General features: G+C 41.4%; 2 protein-coding genes across 2 annotated transcripts; one reads left to right on the top strand and one right to left on the bottom strand.

The window, feature by feature from the left end:
- Positions 1–18,009: 18,009 nt before the first annotated feature.
- Positions 18,010–20,836, top strand: LOC127297281 (probable polygalacturonase). The gene is made up of 5 exons (XM_051327578.2): positions 18,010–18,386; positions 19,347–19,467; positions 19,580–19,754; positions 19,856–19,926; positions 20,088–20,836. The coding sequence occupies exons 1-5, from the start codon at positions 18,063–18,065 to the stop codon at positions 20,768–20,770; spliced, it is 1,374 nt and encodes a 457-aa protein (XP_051183538.1). The 5' UTR covers positions 18,010–18,062; the 3' UTR covers positions 20,771–20,836.
- Positions 20,837–20,942: 106 nt separating this feature from the next.
- Positions 20,943–22,262, bottom strand: LOC127297282 (large ribosomal subunit protein uL5c). Its single transcript, XM_051327579.2, has 3 exons — positions 21,925–22,262; positions 21,610–21,810; positions 20,943–21,424 (listed from the first exon to the last, which is right to left on the bottom strand). Exons 1-3 carry the CDS (start codon positions 22,207–22,209, stop codon positions 21,092–21,094), a joined length of 819 nt encoding a protein of 272 aa, XP_051183539.1. The 5' UTR covers positions 22,210–22,262; the 3' UTR covers positions 20,943–21,091.
- Positions 22,263–22,591: the final 329 nt, after the last annotated feature.

Below are 22,591 nucleotides of genomic sequence, written 5' to 3'. Positions count from 1 at the left end.
CCAAAGTGTGCATTGCATTCATGCATAGAATATCCGGGGAATTTTCGCGCTTTCAAATAAAACTTACCACAGTAACTGAAGTTTCACTTGACTTGCTGGAACTGAAGTAGATCATCAAGTCAAGCGCTATAAACTTCACTGTGATCTTTGTTAAAACCTTGTTTTGGGTAGAGATGATTTGATCTATGGATTAGTTCAAATGGAATTATATTTACAACAACACATTCTTTAAGAATCGAAGCCTAACTTATTAAACACTTAAAAGTTAGCAACAACCTTGGTGTGTAATTTAATTCACTTATAAATAAGGTAAACCATAGGGTCTAAATTGCATACAAGCCACACATTCTTATTTAAATCATAACTTATTAAGTATATGGAATATCATAAAACTAAATCTATTTACATTACGATTTATAGTTCAAACTATTTGAATAAAACTGACTATGAGTATTTTGAAACTCATATGATCATGCCTTGGTGAAATCAAACACCAACTATCCAAATTTGAGGAATAACCTTCAAATTTAATCTTTTGATCAATATTATAATATAAATCCAATCCAATATGATATAGTGACTCGTCCACAATAATAAAACCATCCACAAGATATTTAGTAACAAATGCCACTTGGCTATCCAAAAATAAATCATATGAGAGGATAATGATCTTGCCACATAGGATAAAAATATCTACATGACTTGCTTTCCAAGCTATGCCACCTCATGCTCAAAGGATTGCTATGGATAAGGGCATGACAACCAAGCACCTTACTCATGAAACCAACACAAGAGTCACCACCTATGTGTCATGATGCTAGAGCTTGCCCAAGCCTATAAATAGAGCCACACCCTTCATCCATTTTCTCATCAAGTACCATGATACATGGGAACAAACACTTGAGACCTTCCATGTGAATTAGCTAGGATCAAGATGAGAAGCTAGGAGGTGAAGGCATACCACAAGATGCAGGTTTATCAGATTTCCTGAAGAACAAGCTACAGAATATTGCAAGGTAGAATCCCTAGGCAAACCATATATTTAGAGGATCATATCATCATATCTTGAGTAGGACCTTAGGCTATTACAAGACATTTAGAAGTGAGAGAGATTATAGATGCTAACCATAGTCATGTCTATCCTAGAGAATTTTAGAGTAATATTACATCTTATTTGTTTAAACCAACCTTTAATCTTGTAGATGAGAGCCATGTTCCATTAGTGAAACATAACCAAAGCTTATGCTCATATTCTAATCCTAGTTGTGTATCACATTGGTGATCACTACTTAAACCCTAAACTACATTTGAATTCCAACCCATGGATTAACTTGGATTATAATTAGAACCCTGCCATACCTCATGCCTATTTATACTTCAATTTAGTGAAGTATTCCCAAAACTCTAAACCTTTCAAGTAGAATTCACCCTACATAAAATATGATGTCCTAACTTGTGAATCATGGATCACAAGTAATAACCCAAGCCATGTATACTTAAAGACTAATGCCATTTGGGAGTAGAATGAAATCAATATTCCATTTTACTTTGCTATCCAAATACCTTGTTTAGTGAACCAAATAAAATAATATTCATATAAGTAGTTAAATTAACCATGATGAGCTTAGGATCTATTTCAAGTAAGCCAAGCCAGAATTGCTAAGCAAGATTATTAAAGATAGAGTTCATCAAACCATCTTCTTAAACCCTTAGAAGTAATTTTCCACATGAAATCATAAAGCAATTCAATTTTCCTTCCATTTGTTAAACCCTAGTCATACCTAAATTATATATGAATAATCAATAGGCTAAGCACTTGCAAAATAGAATATGTTCACCATTCACATGTTCTCAATTTTAGATCTTTTAAAACAGAATTTATTCCTAAATTTAAAATAATTAAATTGAACCCTAAAATGCATATCTATTTGCACTTTTAACTTGTGCCTCATAAGAACTAAAATTAATCAATTATAAAATGGTTGTTTAACAATAAAACAATGCAGCAAGCATCATTATCAAATTATCTTAATGTTCAAATATTTTAGAACCTATAAAACAAAACAGAATTCAATTTGAATTCAAACCAGTAAATAAAAACAGAAAAAAAAGAAATGAAAATTTGAAATAAGAAGTGGAGGGAAACTTACCTGGACCTCAGCACCGCAGCAGCTCGAAGCCAACCCAGCAGTAGCCCATGTCAAAGCCCAGGAGCAGTCCAGCCCACGTCCAAATACCGTTTCGGTGTCTTTAAAAATCGTGCGAGGAGAAAACACGTCGTCGTCGTCGTCTCCGAGCACGACAGCGCTGCAAGCCAGTAGGCCACGATCTCGCCGTCGATAAGCTTGCCCCGGACGTCGCCAGACACTCAGAACCACACCCAACCTCTCTCGCGTCCGAGCTTATCCGCGGACGAGGAGATCCTTGCCAGCTAGAAGCTTCCAGAGACCGCCACCTCCCGACCATGGCCGTCGCCGTGTCGAGGCCACAGGGCTTCCCTTGGCCTATAAATAGGTGGAGAGCATCGCCGTGCACACCTTGTTCGCCTCCGCCACTCCATTGCTGCTCAGACACCTTCCATCTCTCACACACATCCACTCTCTGTCGCCGGAGTCGAAGACGAAGCCGACGGAGGAGGCCACCCCAGCCTCCGGCGCGTGGTCCAGGAGGAGCGCCTGGACTCAAGGAGCATCTGGGAGGAGCCCAGCATCCAGGGGAGCCGTGTGGAGAATCAATTTCATCGTTCCCTTCTGCAGCACATCGCTGGGAAATCTCCAATCGCCGTCGTCTCCGTCAACCATCGTCGGAGCCGACCACACCTTGAGCTTCAGGGTGAGCATACGCGTCTATAGCACCTACTCTCGCTTCCTAGCATCGCCTGTAGCCTCTGATTTGAATCTCGCCGGAGTGCACCGCCGTGGGACATGATTTCCGATGAAGCTCCGGTGACCTATAGCTTGTTCCACCACCACCATAGTGTTCCCCATCTTCTTCTCGTTCGATTGATACCAACCGCGCATCCGGGGGTGCCTTGTAGCGGCGGCGCCGTCTTCGTCTGACCGCCGGCGTCAAGCCGCCGGTAGAGATGACGTGGCCGTGGGCTCCCCGCACATGTTTGACTTGGTAGTTGCCCTCGTGGCAGGTGACCTGGACTAGGTCCCACCTGTCTGTGACTAGAACTAGGTTTTGAACCGGTACACTTAGTATTTCTATTTAAATTTAAAAACCAGTAAATGCTAAAACTTTGCCAAAATTTGTAAAATTCATATTAGCTCAGAAAAATATAAATAATATATCAAAATGCTCATAAAAATAAACTCTATTCAAATAAAATATAAAACAAAAATGTGTGTCAAAATAAAAATTCACTTATTTTTAACCTTATTAATTATGTCATTTCAATTATTTAAAATACAATTTGAATTCAATAATTAGTGAAGTTTCAAAATTAAATTTTAACTATTCAGTAACTAAATAAAATGTTAAGATTAATTTTCTTAATCATCTTTTCATTAACTTAAGATATTAGTGATAATTCATAAACCCTAATTTGCAAATTACCATTTACCATTTTCTTTAAATAGTAATAACTCAAGAAAATATTAAAAGTCAATATTATTTTGGTAGTCCAAAAATTGTTTACTTAAACATCTTAAGTCAACAAGTTAAATACTTTAAACCTAATAACAATTATTAAACCCTGATTCTTAATTAAACCTAAATAAGAATTACTCTAATTATTAAAATATTGTAAAAATTAATAAAATGTTAAACCATTACTAATTTTGATTCAAAGTAATTAGTAACCACAACTCTATTACCACTCATCATTTTAGGAGTTGTACCATAATTTTGAAACCCTAGTTTCAATTTGAGTAAGACCTTGATTCCATTATTTCATGTGATCATCCTAAATTAGTGCAACCCTAAAACCCTAGGAGTTTAGCCCATGTGATCATAGCCAATTCAACTTTACATATAGACCCCTAATAAACAACAATTGAATGCATGTTCATGATCCACCAACATAAAACCAATTCACATGAGATTGTCATTTCATGTTCCTGTTATTAATTAAAACCTATATGATTCACTAGTGCCACCTAGGTATAAACCCTAACTTGTTAATTGAATTAGTACCATTGATCCCTATTACTATATATACCATACCATTAGGATCAACCTCAACCATCAAACCCCAAGTAGAACCATAAGATGAACTCTAGTACCAACCTTGTGTAACAATTCACATCACATGCTCCTATTCCACTCAACCCTACTTAGTAAATGATAAACCACTTAGCTGGGCAACCATTAGGGATTACTTAGTAAGTAGTTGTGAAGTCATAGTAAACTCTAACTCATAGCAACACCTTGACCATCATTCTTTGATATAATACCCATAATCAACCTTAGTAATAAACCTGCTAATACTTGCTACATATAGGCCAATTCTATTTAAGAACCCAACTAGTTCCTATTAGTGAAACTAAATGAATCCAATAGTAAACCCTAGAAGCCATAGCACCTATATATAATAATTCATATTCTTAATTAACTTGTTCTTCAACAGTTATTATTGTGAAGTACAAATGTTAATCAAACCATAGAAGCCATAGTTCTTATTTGAAATACTTATTAGTTCTTAAACAACATGTTCTTCAAAAGTTATTCTTTTGAAGTGTAGCATAAGTAATCATCAACCATGTCCTGTAGAACTTAAAATTGACAACTGTTCTTTATATATTGTTCCACCACTATTCTTTATGTGTATGATTATTATGATGTCTTATATCACTTGGTTATGATGCTAATATAACCAAACCCTAATAAGAACCTTGTTTGAGAACCATTCTAAAAGTGCAACCAACCCTAAAGAAATCTTTACAACTCATACATCCTAAATCATCGAGGTTAGGTTACGCTCGGGACGATTGCATCTCATACTATGCATTATAGCATCTTTGCCAGTTCTTTAAACATTGTCCTTACCGGACGATGATGGTATTTCAGCATTTGGAGTTCTCACATATCGAAGCTTTTGCCTGCATAATCTTGCAGTCAAGAAAGGCAAGTTCATCGCTTGCTCATGTCATTTGATTATTTGTATCAAACTATATGCAAAGTACTATACTTATCACTCATGCATTGAAAAGCAAAGTATTATTTTACAATTATGAATATGACTATGTGGTGGGCAATGGAACCATGGTATGTGTTGATATGGTGGAGGTTCCATTGCATGGGTTATATCACCCTAGGATTAAGTACCAATGCCGTCCAGTGATTCTAGCGCCGTACATATCGCGTTATCCATAAGATCTATAATGGCTCTGGGGAAGTCAGCTGTATCTTTTCCCTTCTGCACGCCAACGGATCGGAGAGCCGGTGGGGTGTTGGAGGCACTGCCGCAATAGGTTGGGAAATCCTTTTAAATCCCCATCCATTAGTGATGATAAGCTCTACGATCTATGATGGATTGTTCGGAGTACACCATGAGTAAAGCCGTATTATCGGGGGAAGTCTACTGGAGGTGTACGGTTGGACAAAAGGGTGGGTTTGCAGGGTCGCGGAGAAGGCAGTGGTTGGCTTGGATCTTATACTGGGCCTCACACCAAAGGAAGTGTGGACGGGGACATACTCTCGGCCGGCAACATGGTTAAGATCTCTTGTGGGGTAAAGTAACGCACCTCTGCAGAGGGTATCAAGAATTGTGACTGTCACTCCCTGTTCCGGGAAGGGAACTGCGAACGCGGCAGGAAAGGAACTCCACGAAGTTCTAGTCAACCTGTGAAGACTGACGGGCATAGTTTTCAGAATAAAATAAACCTTTTGAAGAAATGATTACAAAAACTTGCATTGGCCTATGACTTTATGGTCTATGGCTGTAGCTAGTGCATGATACACATATTTCCTAATATGAACTTGCTGAGTACGCTCGTACTCATTCTATCCCATTTGAACCCCCTTCTTAGATCAAGGCACCGAAGGAGAAACTACCGTGGAACTCGAAGACAAAGGAGTCAACTGCAACAAGATGAAGAATCCAATCGAAGAAGTCAATGGAGTCAACTTCTGCATCAGCTATGATGGAAACCTAGAATAGTAATAGAAGGGAACCTTTCCCTACTCCTAGCTCCTAAGTAGCTAGAGTTCTATAGCAAGCCAAGTAGCTCTTAAACTTGAGTTAGCTATAAGATAGACTACGAGTCGTTCTTCTGGAGCTTATTTGAAGTTTTACCTCACTGTAAAGTAGGAGGCGGTGTGGATCTTATGTAAACAGTTCGTGTGAACTTCTATAGACATACCTTGGACTCGCATATGTTTCTGTTGTACCACTCTGAGAGATGTAATATGAGTGGAACGGTGTTTCACTTGTGTTATGTCAACGACTTGTGTACTACACCATGCAGTGGTACGCTGGGTCATCACAGCTGGTATCAGAGCAAATGCTTTGACCCTAGGATTAAAACCCTTTAAAGGAGACCTATAGGTTTGGTAGTGTCTATAGGAAGTGATTTAGCTAAGTCAACTATGCTAAACCAATTATTCTTTTGACTTGAGATGGGTATTCACTTGAGAATAATCCTGACACACTTGAGTCAATCTTTCTTATCTATCTTTCTTAAGTAAAGTTAGTTAGTTATCTTGCTTCATTCCAAATAATTAGAACACCATTGAAGCTTAAGATAATGGGTGGTAGTAGACCACAGTTGGTATACAATACATGGTAGTCCAAAGAGAGGATACAACCACAAGGAAGATATCCTATTGGAAGATGTATACCAAGTCATGTTATGGCTAAGTAAGAGTCATTTAAAATGTCAAATGACTGATGTTAAGTAATGTAGATAAGTAATATGAGGTAGTATATGTCTATGATGAGTCAATCATAGGAGGTAAGGAAGAGTGATAGGAGTATTTAAGTCTACTTTTCAGGATAAAGTTGGTAATCATATATGATTCACTTGAGAATCATAATGTGATGGAGTAGAACATCATAAGTAAGTAGCAGGAGTATGATGAGGAGTAGGATTTAGGGAATAGTTCGAAAGCTTAGGCCTTAAAATCCTAATAACTGTACCAAGTATGTTAGAACCATAGTCCTTAATTTGAAGAAGGCTTATTTAGAGCATATCACATAGAGAAATCCGGGAGTTATAGGTGGAATATTCTAAACAATCATGTGTTTAGAGTAGACCTGTTAGAACTAATTGTATTATAGGAAGTAGTCCTCAATAGCACCTATATATGGTATACTATTTTGTTAGTACTTCCAAAGAAAACTAGGTTAACTTCAACTATCCCAGGCCATTTTGTTTCAAGTTTGTCTCATTGCAAATGTGCAATTAAGATAAATGTTGAGACAAATAGTAGAAATTCACGTATTGTGCTAAGTATCACAACCTAAACCTATCTTATGTGGTGTTATATACTACACATCTGAACCTGATGTTTAGGGATGTCTTACCCAACTTTTATATTCAGGCATATAAGGATGTGTATTATGAACACAAAGCTAAATCTTCTTGGATTTTATTGGATTTTCATTGATTGACTAGATCCATACATGAAGTTTGACTTTGATATGCAAATGCATGTTGCAATATCAAGCTCTTACTTGATGTTATAGGTCTAGAGGGTAAAGGTATTCGTGTGAGGAAGTGACGAACCCTGAAGATTTTGAAGACAAGATGAAGGTTCACTTGAAGAAGGAAGTAAAATTGTGGGAAGCAACCACAACAATCTGAAAGTAAGGACCAATCAAAACTCACTTTTATCCTTAAACAAGGAGTACTTCAACATGGAAGTATCATGAAAGTGAGAAAATAGTGAATATGGAGCAGTAGAAGTGGAATCATATTCAATATGGAAGAAGGAAGTGCAAGTGAAGTCACTTACAATACTATTTTCATAGTATCAACAATTGGTTATCTTGCAAAACAAACCTTAGAAGAAGAAAAATAGACGAGTGAAGTCGTAGCTGGTATCATCAGACCGCAGCTGATATAGGATAATCATGAAGAGAAAGAATGTAAAGTGAGGTATATCTTAACTAAAACTATGTAAGTAGCCACAGCTGGTAGGTAGATATTGACAACCATAACATAGCCACAGCTGGTATCCAATAAGTCACATCTGGTACTAGGTAGTCTGCAGCTGGTACCAGATAGCCCACAGCCTGAACATTTCTTTACCCTAAAAGAAAGGGGGATTCCGCAGCTAGTATTTCACAGCTGGTATCTCGTAGTTGGTAAATATTTAGTCGGAGGATTCATAATGGATATCCACAATTGTGTGGATACACCGCAAAGAATTCTTCATGAGACTCTAGAATAGTACAAACTATAAGCTAGACCAAGACTAATCTTCTAACCTTGGAGTTTAATGATTAGAAGAAAGGAAGTTGGAAGATCATTAGTAAACTCCAAGGGGGAGAGGAAGGCTGAAGGAAAAGTATTAAGATATTATTTGGAGTATGATAGACGGAGAAAAAGGTCTGAACTGAGAGGAAGTCCGATCTTATTTTTATAAGGTTGTTGGGAAGTATCCATATAAAAGTACTCTCATGAGGTTGTCAGACCAGAAGCCGAAGTTCATATCTTGAGGAAGTAAGGGTTAGACCTTAACTTGAGTGGGTAATTGATAATTACTCAGAAGCACAAGAGCTCAAGTAAGTCTAAGTTAATGAAGTTGGATGAAGAAGATATCGGAGGACAATCAAGGCCAAAGAAAAACAAAAGATCGAAGGGTTTGACTATACCAAAAACTAATGACTATTAGAAAGATTCCTTTCATGGAACCTAAAGAAACCAAAAGGAAGATAACTAGCATAAACTAGAAGCCATGATTGGATGGACTAAATGAGTCTAATCCATTCGTAGGACTAAACAACCAGGATCATGCCTATTATAAATACCTTACCAAGTACCATTACTTTCGTTATGGTAGTAAGGGAAAACAATACCTTACTTTAAACCAATCCTTTAGAATTAAGGTTTGGACATCGCAGCTGGTACACCATAGTGCCATATTACATCGCAACTGGATTACCGCAGCTGGTAGAACCATGATTTGAGTATCCAAATAGGAAGATGTCACCACAACCATTAGTAAAGGCCATTAACACAATAAGATGTCCTAATCCAAGAATCTTTGGAGAGTAAGCCTATAAGCTTAGAGTGTTGGAAGAAATCATAGAATAGAAGAAAGTATCAGTGCCAGACATCAGAAGACTTCCGGAAGGATCTGGACAAGGGATATAATCAATCATATCTAATGTGATCACCATGGAGTTGAAGGATGGTGATCTGTTCAAGACATTTCAACGTTCCGAAACATGAGAGCGTTCGAACTTCGGGACGAAGTTCAGTTTAAGGGGCAGAGGCTGTAATATCCCAGGTTTAGAGGCAATAAAATGAGGGAACACCAAAGTGTGCATTGCATTCATGCATAGAATATCCGGGGAATTTTCGCGCTTTCAAATAAAACTTACCACGGTAACTAAAGTTTCACTTGACTTGCTGGAACTGAAGTAGATCATCAAGTCAAGCGCTATAAACTTCACTGTGATCTTTGTTAAAACCTTGTTTTGGGTAGAGATGATTTGATCTATGGATTAGTTCAAATGTAATTATATTTACAACAACACATTATTTAAGAATCGAAGCCTAACTTATTAAACACTTAAAAGTTAGCAACTACCTTGGTGTGTAATTTAATTCACTTATAAATAAGGTAAACCATAGGGTCTAAATTGCATACAAGCCACACATTCTTATTTAAATCATAACTTATTAAGTATATGGAATATCATAAAACTAAATCTATTTACATTACGATTTATAGTTCAAACTATTTGAATAAAACTGACTATGAGTATTTTGAAACTCATATGATCATGCCTTGGTGAAATCAAACACCAACTATCCAAATTTGAGGAATAACCTTCAACCTTAATCTTTTGATCAATATTATAATATAAATCCAATCCAATATGATATAGTGACTCGTCCACAATAATAAAACCATCACAAGATATTTAGTAACAAATGCCACTTGGCTATCCAAAAATAAATCATATGAGAGGATAATGATCTTGCCACATAGGATAAAAATATCTACATGACTTGCTTTCCAAGCTATGCCACCTCATGCTCAAAGGATTGCTATGGATAAGGGCATGACAACCAAGCACCTTACTCATGAAACCAACACAAGAGTCACCACCTATGTGTCATGATGCTAGAGCTTGCCCAAGCCTATAAATAGAGCCACACCCTTCATCCATTTTCTCATCAAGTACCATGATACATGGGAACAAACACTTGAGACCTTCCATGTGAATTAGCTAGGATCAAGATGAGAAGCTAGGAGGTGAAGGCATACCACAAGATGCAGGTTTATCAGATTTCCTGAAGAACAAGCTACAGAATATTGCAAGGTAGAATCCCTAGGCAAACCATATATTTAGAGGATCATATCATCATATCTTGAGTAGGACCTTAGGCTATTACAAGACATTTAGAAGTGAGAGATATTATAGATGCTAACCATAGTCATGTCTATCCTAGAGAATTTTAGAGTAATATTACATCTTATTTGTTTAAACCAACCTTTAATCTTGTAGATGAGAGCCATGTTCCATTAGTGAAACATAACCAAAGCTTATGCTCATATTCTAATCCTAGTTGTGTATCACATTGGTGATCACTACTTAAACCCTAAACTACATTTGAATTCCAACCCATGGATTAACTTGGATTATAATTAGAACCCTGCCATACCTCATGCCTATTTATACTTCAATTTAGTGAAGTATTCCCAAAACTCTAAACCTTTCAAGTAGAATTCACCCTACATAAAATATGATGTCCTAACTTGTGAATCATGGATCACAAGTAATAACCCAAGCCATGTATACTTAAAGACTAATGCCATTTGGGAGTAGAATGAAATCAATATTCCATTTTACTTTGCTATCCAAATACCTTGTTTAGTGAACCAAATAAAATAATATTCATATAAGTAGTTAAATTAACCATGATGAGCTTAGGATCTATTTCAAGTAAGCCAAGCCAGAATTGCTAAGCAAGATTATTAAAGATAGAGTTCATCAAACCATCTTCTTAAACCCTTAGAAGTAATTTTCCACATGAAATCATAAAGCAATTCAATTTTCCTTCCATTTGTTAAACCCTAGTCATACCTAAATTATATATGAATAATCAATAGGCTAAGCACTTGCAAAATAGAATATGTTCACCATTCACATGTTCTCAATTTTAGATCTTTTAAAACAGAATTTATTCCTAAATTTAAAATAATTAAATTGAACCCTAAAATGCATATCTATTTGCACTTTTAACTTGTGCCTCATAAGAACTAAAATTAATCAATTATAAAATGGTTGTTTAACAATAAAACAATGCAGCAAGCATCATTATCAAATTATCTTAATGTTCAAATATTTTAGAACCTGTAAAACAAAACAGAATTCAATTTGAATTCAAACCAGTAAATAAAAACAGAAAAAAAAGAAATGAAAATTTGAAATAAGAAGTGGAGGGAAACTTACCTGGACCTTAGCACCGCAGCAGCCCGAAGCCAACCCAGCAGTAGCCCATGTCAAAGCCCAGGAGCAGTCCAGCCCACGTCCAAATACCGTTTCGGTGTCTTTAAAAATCGTGCGAGGAGAAAACACGTCGTCGTCGTCGTCTCCGAGCACGACAGCGCTGCAAGCCAGTAGGCCACAATCTCGCCGTTGATAAGCTTGCCCCGGACGTCGCCAGACACTCAGAACCACACCCAACCTCTCTCGCGTCCGAGCTTATCCGCGGACGAGGAGATCCTTGCCAGCTAGAAGCTTCCAGAGACCGCCACCTCCCGACCATGGCCGTCGCCGTGTCGAGGCCACAGGGCTTCCCTTGGCCTATAAATAGGTGGAGAGCATCGCCATGCACGCCTTGTTCGCCTCCGCCACTCCATTGCTGCTCAGACACCTTCCATCTCTCACACACATCCACTCTCTGTCGCCGGAGTCGAAGACGAAGCCGACGGAGGAGGCCACCCCAGCGTCCGGCGCGTGGTCCAGGAGGAGCGCCTGGACTCAAGGAGCATCTGGGAGGAGCCCAGCATCCAGGGGAGCCGTGTGGAGAATCAATTTCATCGTTCCCTTCTGCAGCACATCGCCAGGAAATCTCCAATCGCCGTCGTCTCCGTCAACCATCGTCGGAGCCGACCACACCTTGAGCTTCAGGGTGAGCATACGCGTCTATAGCACCTACTCTCGCTTCCTAGCATCGCCTGTAGCCTCTGATTTGAATCTCGCCGGAGTGCACCGCTGTGGGACATGATTTCCGACGAAGCTCCGGTGACCTATAGCTTGTTCCACCACCACCATAGTGTTCCCCATCTTCTTCTCGTTTGATTGATACCAACCGCGCATCCGGGGGTGCCTTGTAGCGGCGGCGCCGTCTTCGTCTGACCGCCGGCGTCAAGCCGCCGGTAGAGATGACGTGGCCGTGGGCTCCCCGCACATGTTTGACTTGGTAGTTGCCCTCGTGGCAGGTGACCTGGACTAGGTCCCACCTGTCTGTGACTAGAACTAGGTTTTGAACCGGTACACTTAGTATTTCTATTTAAATTTAAAAACCAGTAAATGCTGAAACTTTGCCAAAATTTGTAAAATTCATATTAGCTCAGAAAAATATAAATAATATATCAAAATGCTCATAAAAATAAACTCTATTCAAATAAAATATAAAACAAAAATGTGTGTCAAAATAAAAATTCACTTATTTTTAACCTTATTAATTATGTCATTTCAATTATTTAAAATACAATTTGAATTCAATAATTAGTGAAGTTTCAAAATTAAATTTTAACTATTCAGTAACTAAATAAAATGTTAAGATTAATTTTCTTAATCATCTTTTCATTAACTTAAGATATTAGTGATAATTCATAAACCCTAATTTGCAAATTACCATTTACCATTTTCTTTAAATAGTAATAACTCAAGAAAATATTAAAAGTCAATATTATTTTGGTAGCCCAAAAATTGTTTACTTAAACATCTTAAGTCAACAAGTTAAATACTTTAAACCTAATAACAATTATTAAACCCTGATTCTTAATTAAACCTAAATAAGAATTACTCTAATTATTAAAATATTGTAAAAATTAATAAAATGTTAAACCATTACTAATTTTGATTCAAAGTAATTAGTAACCACAACTCTATTACCACTCATCATTTTAGGAGTTGTACCATAATTTTGAAACCCTAGTTTCAATTTGAGTAAGACCTTGATTCCATTATTTCATGTGATCATCCTAAATTAGTGCAACCCTAAAACCCTAGGAGTTTAGCCCATGTGATCATAGCCAATTCAACTTTACATATAGACCCCTAATAAACAACAATTGAATGCATGTTCATGATCCACCAACATAAAACCAATTCACATGAGATTGTCATTTCATGTTCCTGTTATTAATTAAAACCTATATGATTCACTAGTGCCACCTAGGTATAAACCCTAACTTGTTAATTGAATTAGTACCATTGATCCCTATTACTATATATACCATACCATTAGGATCAACCTCAACCATCAAACCCCAAGTAGAACCATAAGATGAACCCTAGTACCAACCTTGTGTAACAATTCACATCACATGCTCCTATTCCACTCAACCCTACTTAGTAAATGATAAACCACTTAGCTGGGCAACCATTAGGGATTACTTAGTAAGTAGTTGTGAAGTCATAGTAAACTCTAACTCATAGCAACACCTTGACCATCATTCTTTGATATAATACCCATAATCAACCTTAGTAATAAACCTGCTAATACTTGCTACATATAGGCCAATTCTATTTAAGAACCCAACTAGTTCCTATTAGTGAAACTAAATGAATCCAATAGTAAACCCTAGAAGCCATAGCACCTATATATAATAATTCATATTCTTAATTAACTTGTTCTTCAACAGTTATTATTGTGAAGTACAAATGTTAATCAAACCATAGAAGCCATAGTTCTTATTTGAAATACTTATTAGTTCTTAAACAACATGTTCTTCAAAAGTTATTCTTTTGAAGTATAGCATAAGTAATCATCAACCATGTCCTGTAGAACTTAAAATTGACAATTGTTCTTTATATATTGTTCCACCACTATTCTTTATGTGTATGATTATTATGATGTCTTATATCACTTGGTTATGATGCTAATATAACCAAACCCTAATAAGAACCTTGTTTGAGAACCATTCTAAAAGTGCAACCAACCCTAAAGAAATTTTTACAACTCATACATCCTAAATCATCGAGGTTAGGTTACGCTCGGGACGATTGCATCTCATACTATGCATTATAGCATCTTTGCCAGTTCTTTAAACATTGTCCTTACCGGACGATGATGGTATTTCAGCATTTGGAGTTCTCACATATCGAAGCTTTTGCCTGCATAATCTTGCAGTCAAGAAAGGCAAGTTCATCGCTTGCTCATGTCATTTGATTATTTGTATCAAACTATATGCAAAGTACTATACTTATCACTCATGCATTGAAAAGCAAAGTATTATTTTACAATTATGAATATGACTATGTGGTGGGCAATGGAACCATGGTATGTGTTGATATGGTGGAGGTTCCATTGCATGGGTTATATCACCCTAGGATTAAGTACCAATGCCGTCCAGTGATTCTAGCGCCGTACATATCGCGTTATCCATAAGATCTATAATGGCTCTGGGGAAGTCAGCTGTATCTTTTCCCTTCTGCACGCCAACGGATCGGAGAGCCGGTGGGGTGTTGGAGGCACTGCCGCAATAGGTTGGGAAATCCTTTTAAATCCCCATCCATTAGTGATGATAAGCTCTACGATCTATGATGGATTGTCCGGAGTACACCATGAGTAAATCCGTATTATCGGGGGAAGTCTACTGGAGGTGTACGGTTGGACAAAAGGGTGGGTTTGCAGGGTCGCGGAGAAGGCAGTGATTGGCTTGGATCTTATACTGGGCCTCACACCAAAGGAAGTGTGGACGGGGACATACTCTCGGCCGGCAACATGGTTAAGATCTCTTGTGGGGTAAAGTAACGCACCTCTGCAGAGGGTATCAAGAATTGTGACTATCACTCCCTGTTCCGGGAAGGGAACTGCGAACGCGGCAGGAAAGGAACTCCACGAAGTTCTAGTCAACCTGTGAAGACTGACGAGCATAGTTTTCAGAATAAAATAAACCTTTTGAAGAAATGATTACAAAAACTTGCATTGGCCTATGACTTTATGGTCTATGGCTGTAGCTAGTGCATGATACACATATTTCCTAATGTGAACTTGCTGAGTACGCTCGTACTCATTCTATCCCATGTGAACCTCCTTCTTAGATCAAGGCACCGAAGGAGAAACTACCGTGGAACTCGAAGACAAAGGAGTCAACTGCAACAAGATGAAGAATCCAATCGAAGAAGTCAATGGAGTCAACTTCTGCATCAGCTATGATGGAAACCTAGAATAGTAATAGAAGGGAACCTTTCCCTACTCCTAGCTCCTAAGTAGCTAGAGTTCTATAGCAAGCCAAGTAGCTCTTAAACTTGAGTTAGCTATAAGATAGACTACGAGTCGTTCTTCTGGAGCTTATTTGAAGTTTTACCTCACTGTAAAGTAGGAGGCGGTGTGGATCTTATGTAAACAGTTCGTGTGAACTTCTATAGACATACCTTGGACTCGCATATGTTTCTGTTGTACCACTCTGAGAGATGTAATATGAGTGGAACGGTGTTTCACTTGTGTTATGTCAACGACTTGTGTACTACACCATGCAGTGGTACGCTGGGTCATCACATAATCACAACAACATAATATCTGAAATTGCATCCATCATATCTCCCGGCGGGCTACAATTCACCTTGAACTGAAAAACTATAAAAACGATGATCATATCAGTGGCAAATCATCGAACATAGGTGAAGTAGGATCCCTCTTTTCTCCTTGTCAGCCCAAACAGCAAAACGCTTATTTCCAAAACTATCCAGTGCATCCTCATAATCGGCTTGCACCGATAACGCTCGCATCTTGACTTGCCATAGGGTAAACCTTGTGTCATAACTCATAATACAACAGCTGAACATCGTACTTCATGATATCCATGAGTCGGTAAAACTGTGATCAAAAAGCAGTACAAGCCGCAAAAATTATACGTAGAACTAAAATCGCAGAGCAAAAGATATAAATAGATAGCGCCTGGTTTTATTTTGGTAAATCGGAGAAAGAAAACTGAAGTAGTACTTCTCCGGCCGGAAACTCCACGTGAAAAACATCAGGAGACTTGGCTGATCGATCTGTTGTTTCTTCACACGTACTTACAATTTCAAGCGATTTGGTACCTTACTTGATCCACGGGCATCTTCTCGCATTGAATTAATACCGATTAGAGTAGGCGGAACTGAAATCGTACATGGCTGGATAACTGGACGTAAATTTAGCCGATCTGTGTGGAAGCGGATCAATAGATCACGGAACCGTGATGAAGCTTTTGTCGCTCACGGCGAACACAAGATTGCAGCAAGAGGTGGCGTGCGTAACGCCGACGAAAATTGCAATCCATCTCGCAGATCCAATCTAACAAAAAACCACCGAGGCGAAACTGCAGATGTTGATCCAAAAGAAACGCGGTGCTGCCCCGGGAGCGCAGCGGGAAATCTCCCAGGGCTGCGGATCGATCTTGAAACCTGATGCTCTGGTACCACTTTACAAAACCGCGTAAATAAAAGTAGATCAAACGAAGAACAAGAATACAGATTTTTACGTGGAAAACCCAAACGGGAAAAAACCACGAAACGCACGGCGGCGTATCACTATAATTGGAGGAGCATTACAATACACGAGAGGACATACCCTCTACGTGCTATCAATATGTGTAACTTTCTCTCATCTATTCTATGACTACCTGAGACTATATATAGGGGCAAACAACTCTCTTTCTTGGGGAACACGAAATAGAGTTGTAGATGTGCTACGTCTAGCACGGTTGGCACGCCGTAGTTCGTTAGGACTCCTTCCATTGTACAACAGGTAAATAGATTTCGGAACACAATACAACAGCGACACCGAGCAGCTTCCACGATCGAGAGGTTGAAGATGATCCCTCCTGTGCGTGGAATTGACACAGAGGGGTATGGTGGACTCGGCCTAGTGCTGGGATGGGGCTGCTGGGCTGCGGTGGCCTGCTCTGATAAGTTTTCTCTTCCTCTTTTTTCTTATTTCTCTTATATTTTATTTCTTTATTTAAACTTGCTATTCGAATTCAATCATGTTTAGAATGATTTGAAGTTTGAAAGAAGAAGAAAAAGGAGCCTTGTAGTCGGGGCTACGTTTAGAGAGTTTCCGCTCCATGCTCAAACTCATGATGGCCTCGCGCGTCACCCGTGCCCAAACCTGTGAGCTCACGCAAGGCAGGTTTCCTTCCCATAAACTGGTACAAGTCCAACACTGCATGCATGTTGTCACCAGGGTGCAGCTCTAGAGCATTCTAATTCCCCATTCTTTCTCCAAACAAGAAAGGAAAATATATCATGAAACAGCACCCAATCTCAGCACAGTGCTTCGCAGAGAAAGAAATAAGCATGCAAATCCAAAACATTAAATGGAAAATATACCTTGCACTCCTCTCCTTGATCACACGCTCTGTCCTGCAGATTGCCTACAGATCACGACGGCGTCCGGGATATATCCGTGATATCGTAGCTTAGATAGAACGAGCCCACACACTTGAACGGCAAGCAGTAGGCGAGACGTGCCGGGGCGAGCTTGGTTGACAACAGTGTGGTCCGTGGACCACGCCCACTCGCGTACGCGTGCGCTGCACAAGCTTGTGGCCACGTCTATATCACGCATTGATTTAGGCAGGAAATTTGGCAGATCCACACACATAATCTTTTTCCCCATCAGTTTCGATCCCGCTTCTATATAAGCTCCGCCGTTTCCTCGCCCATTTATGCCCGTCCCAATTCGCGTAGGGAAACGCCTCGTGCAAACCCAGCAGCCATGGCCACAACCACAGGAAGAGTAGCGCTAGCCATGGCGGTGCTGGCGCTGTGCGCCGTCGGCATTGGCGCGTCGCCGGCTGGCTCGAGGGGGGCGGGGTGCCGGAAGCACGTGAGGAGGATCACAGACTACGGGGCGGTGGGGGACGGGAAGACGCTCAACACGGCGGCGTTCGCCAGGGCGGTGGCGGACCTGTCCCGCTGCGCGGGCGACGGCGGCGCGGCGCTGGTGGTGCCGGCGGGGAGGTGGCTCACGGGGCCCTTCAACCTCACCAGCCACTTCACCCTCTACCTCCGCCACGGCGCAGAGATCCTCGCCTCCCAGGTCAGTAAAACCCATTAATTAACCACACACCCAGAACATAAACTACCGCTGCCCCTTTCTTCAACCGTGGAATTAATGGCGTTTAAGGACAGAAGATTACGCTAGAAATCGTGGTGTAATCAGTTACTGTGACACGTGGGGCAATAAGTGACGTGCAATCACGACGGACAGCACGGGGAGCGGTGGTAAAGCCGGAGGGGCACTTGGCCGTTTGCGTAAGTCGTGGTTTAGGCAGGGACAAAAGCTTTTTTTTGGTCCTGCCTCTGCCATTGCCATGAGCCCATGATCTTTCGTTGTCAAGCTTTCTAGGCATGGCGATGCCATCGATCACCTTTCCATGCTAGGCACACGGCATGGTGAACTCGTCTCCGTGCTCGCGACGATGGATCGCTGCCCTACATGGAATGCTAATTATTAATATGCTTTAAGTGATACGACTACATGCTTGTTTCGTCCTTGTTTTCTGAATACTTTAGTGACGATTATACTAGTATGGAGGGTTTATTAACTTTCATGATCTGTGTTTATGAGTAGGAAATCGTATCATTTCGGCGCTTAAATATATGCCAAGAACAGCCCGGCCACTATGTCCTAACAGGTGGTTGCCTAGAGGTTGAGTTGGTAGTCATTGAATACATTTACGGATTTGATCATAAAGCTGCTTACGGCGTACCATTTGACCACAAGTCAAGCAATCTTGATGTGGTTACTGAATACTCGTGGGAGCAAGGGAAAATAGGAGGATCAAAATACTGATGTGCCAATTCTCTGAATATGTTTATAAACAGCCTATTCCCTGAAGATTCTTTGGCTATTCCATATGCATGCTTGGTTGCTAGCTATTGCTGTCTCATTTTCACAGTACTATTTTTTGGCAGTTTTAGCGACCCGTGTTGCTTGTGTCTCATACTCTGCTTGCATTATCTCGTGATCTTACTTGTGAATCCAACCTTGATCCAGGACCTCAACGATTGGCCTCTGATAGCTCCCCTGCCGTCCTACGGGAGAGGGAGGGACGAGCCTGGCCCAAGATACAGCAACTTCATCGGCGGATCAAACCTCACCGATGTCATCATCTCCGGTAAAACACGCATTACCACGCCACAGATTATTATGACAAACCCACGAACAAAAGCCATCTAGCTAGTAGCTGAAGAGACATGACTGACAAGCTAAATGCAAAATGTTTTCAGGTCAAAACGGGACGATCAACGGGCAGGGGCAGGTGTGGTGGGACAAGTACCACGCCAAGGAGCTCACCTACACTCGCGGCTACTTGCTGGAGCTCCTCTACTCTCGCGACATCATCATCTCCAACGTCACCTTCGTCGACGCGCCCTCATGGAACCTCCACCCCACCTACTGCAAGTATGAACTGATCTGAATCCATGCCCAATGTTACTTCTCATCCTGTAGTTGTTTGGTCATGAATCCATCGTGCTCACCTTGGCGTGTCCTGTTTTGGGCAGCAACGTGACCATCAGCGGCGTCACGATTCTCGCGCCGATCCACTCGGCTAACACCGACGGGATCGACCCAGGTAGATCACTCACACTTGCAGCATGAACTAACCATCCAGTAGTGTTAGTTCATCGTCAGAAGCATCCTTGTGGTTCCCGTAAAAAAAAAAAGTATCCTTGTGTTGCTGAATATAATTTTTTTTCTTAATCTGAATGTGATAAACTGTTATTGCTCATTCAGATTCTTCCTCCCACGTCAAGATCGAGGACTGCTACATCGTCTCCGGTGACGACTGCATTGCCGTGAAGAGCGGCTGGGACGAGTACGGCATCAGGTTCAACATGCCGAGCCAGCACATCGTCGTCAGGCGGCTCACCTGCATCTCCCCCACGAGCGCCATGGTCGCGCTCGGCAGCGAGATGTCCGGCGGAATCCAGGACATACGCGTCGAGGACAGCATCGCCATCAACACCGAGTCGGCCGTCAGGATCAAGTCTGGCGTGGGGAGGGGCGGCTTCGTCAGGGACGTCTTCGTGCGCAACCTCAGACTCCACACCATGAAGTGGGTCTTCTGGATGACTGGCAACTACGGCCAGCACCCCGACAACTCTTCTGACCCCAAGGCCCTGCCCGTGGTCACCGGCATCAACTACATCGACGTGTTAGCCGAGAATGTGACGATGGCTGGCAGGATGGAGGGCATCCCGAATGACCCCTACACCGGGATATGCATGTCCAATATCACCGCCCACCTTGCGCCCAAGGCCAAGAAGCTGCAATGGAACTGCACCGACGTCCAGGGAGTGGCATCTGCTGTCTCACCGAAGCCATGCCCGCAGCTTGGCGCTGTGGGCAAGCCCTGCACATTCCCGGAGGACGAGCTCGTCATTGGTCCGCCGGAGTTGCCCAAATGTACCTACTGATATGTGTGGTAGGTTATAGCCATCAGGGTTAGAACCAAAGAAATCACTTCAAAAAAAAAAGAACCAAAGAGATGATGTACTTCCAGTCTTAGTATAGTCGTGCAGTTTGCAAAAGAGATGCTACAGAATAAACATATGTGTGACATGAACTGCAAAATGAATTATCTGACCAAAAGCAACACTTTCCATTTTGTTTTCTGGCAGTAGGTACAACATTAACAGCAAGTAACATACAGCAAGATGATCGAATTTCTAAACCAAACTATGCAAAATGATTACAATGAACAAACTGGGAAGCAAAGGTCATCCTGTGTTGGATCTTCACTTTCTTCCCCTGCCCTTGCTCATGAAGTGGTGCTTCTTCAACCTCTTCTTCTTGTACTCGTCGCCCTTCATGTGCGCGGCGAATGGCATTCCGAGGAGGGCAAGAAGCCTCTGGGCCTCATTGTCGGTCTTGGCGGTGGTGACGATGCTGACGTCCATACCGTTCTTCTTGCCACCCACCTCATACGGGATCTCCGGGAAGACGCCCTGATCGCGCATACCAATGGTGTAGTTGCCGCTACCGTCGAAGCTGTTGGGGTTGACACCCAAGAAGTCACTAGTCCTAGGGAGCCCAAGGTTGATGAGCCTGTCCAAGAAGTTGTACATCACCTGTATGCAACCCAAGGTGAAATTCAGCTCGTCGATCGAACAAGCACACAATTTTCCATCACACAACAGCTCATCTGGAAGGCAAGAAACTACAGTACCAAAATCATAGGGATTTTCAGAAGCCAATCTGTTTGAGTGTGCATTTCAAAGCGCAAGTATGACAGTTCAAAACAGAGGGGGCTCACCCTGCCGCGGAGCGTGACGGCGATACCAATTGTGTTGCCCTCGCGGATCTTGAAGCTGGCGACGGAGTTCTTGGCCTTGGTCTTGACGGGGTACTGGCCGGTGATCGAGGCGAGGTCCTTCATGGCGGCCTCCAGCCCTTTGTTGTTCCCCGCATCCACCCCCAGCCCACAGTTCACCACAATTTTCTCGATCTTGGGCACCTAATGGAATCGACAATAACCAATCAAGAATCTACTATCGGTTCGTCCTAGACACGGCAGAAATGGCTGACATTTCCGTCGTTGAGCAGGAGAGGGTGGAGCACCAGCACCTACCTGGTGGACATTGGTGTAGCCGAACTCCTCGGTGATGATGGGGACGACCTTGGTGTCGTAGACGGTCTTGAGGCGGTGGACCTTCTGGGCCTCAGCGGGGTCGACGAGGATGATGGGGTTGGCCGCCGCCGGCTTGGGCGGCGCCTCAGTCGCAGCGGAGGCGGCGACGCGGATGGCGCGCCGGAGAGGCGGGGAGCGGAGGTGGAGGGAGCGACGGGCGGAGGTGGTGGCGACGGGGAAGGGGGAGGGCGAGGAGGAGGGCAGGGTCACCGCCGTGGCTGCCATTGGAGCGTGCGGGAAGAGCACAGGGGGAACAGGGCTTTATGCCATTGCCATGGGTGGATGACGGGATAAGGCAAATTGGCTGTGGATGGCTGCTCACTGTCACTACAAATGGGCCTACTAATCTTTTGGTAACACTAAGGATGGGCTCGTTTCTTCTATAGCGGTCCAGTGCAGGCCCAGTATATTACTCCCTCCGGTTCATATTAATTGACTCTAATATGGATGTATCTAGATACATTTTAGTTCTAGATACATCTATATTAAAGTCAATTAATATGAATCGGAGGGAGTACAAAAGATTATTACCTACAAAAGTAAAGGCCTGGGACAAATTCATCAAGTCCTTCCTGCCCATTACTCTTGGGTAAGTTTTGCCAGATTC

Source organism: Lolium perenne, chromosome 4, assembly GCF_019359855.2.
Source record: "Lolium perenne isolate Kyuss_39 chromosome 4, Kyuss_2.0, whole genome shotgun sequence".
In the NCBI taxonomy this organism is placed as follows: Eukaryota; Viridiplantae; Streptophyta; class Magnoliopsida; order Poales; family Poaceae; genus Lolium; species Lolium perenne.
Note: the sequence above shows the minus strand (reverse complement) of the source record. Positions and strands in the feature narration are given on the sequence as shown.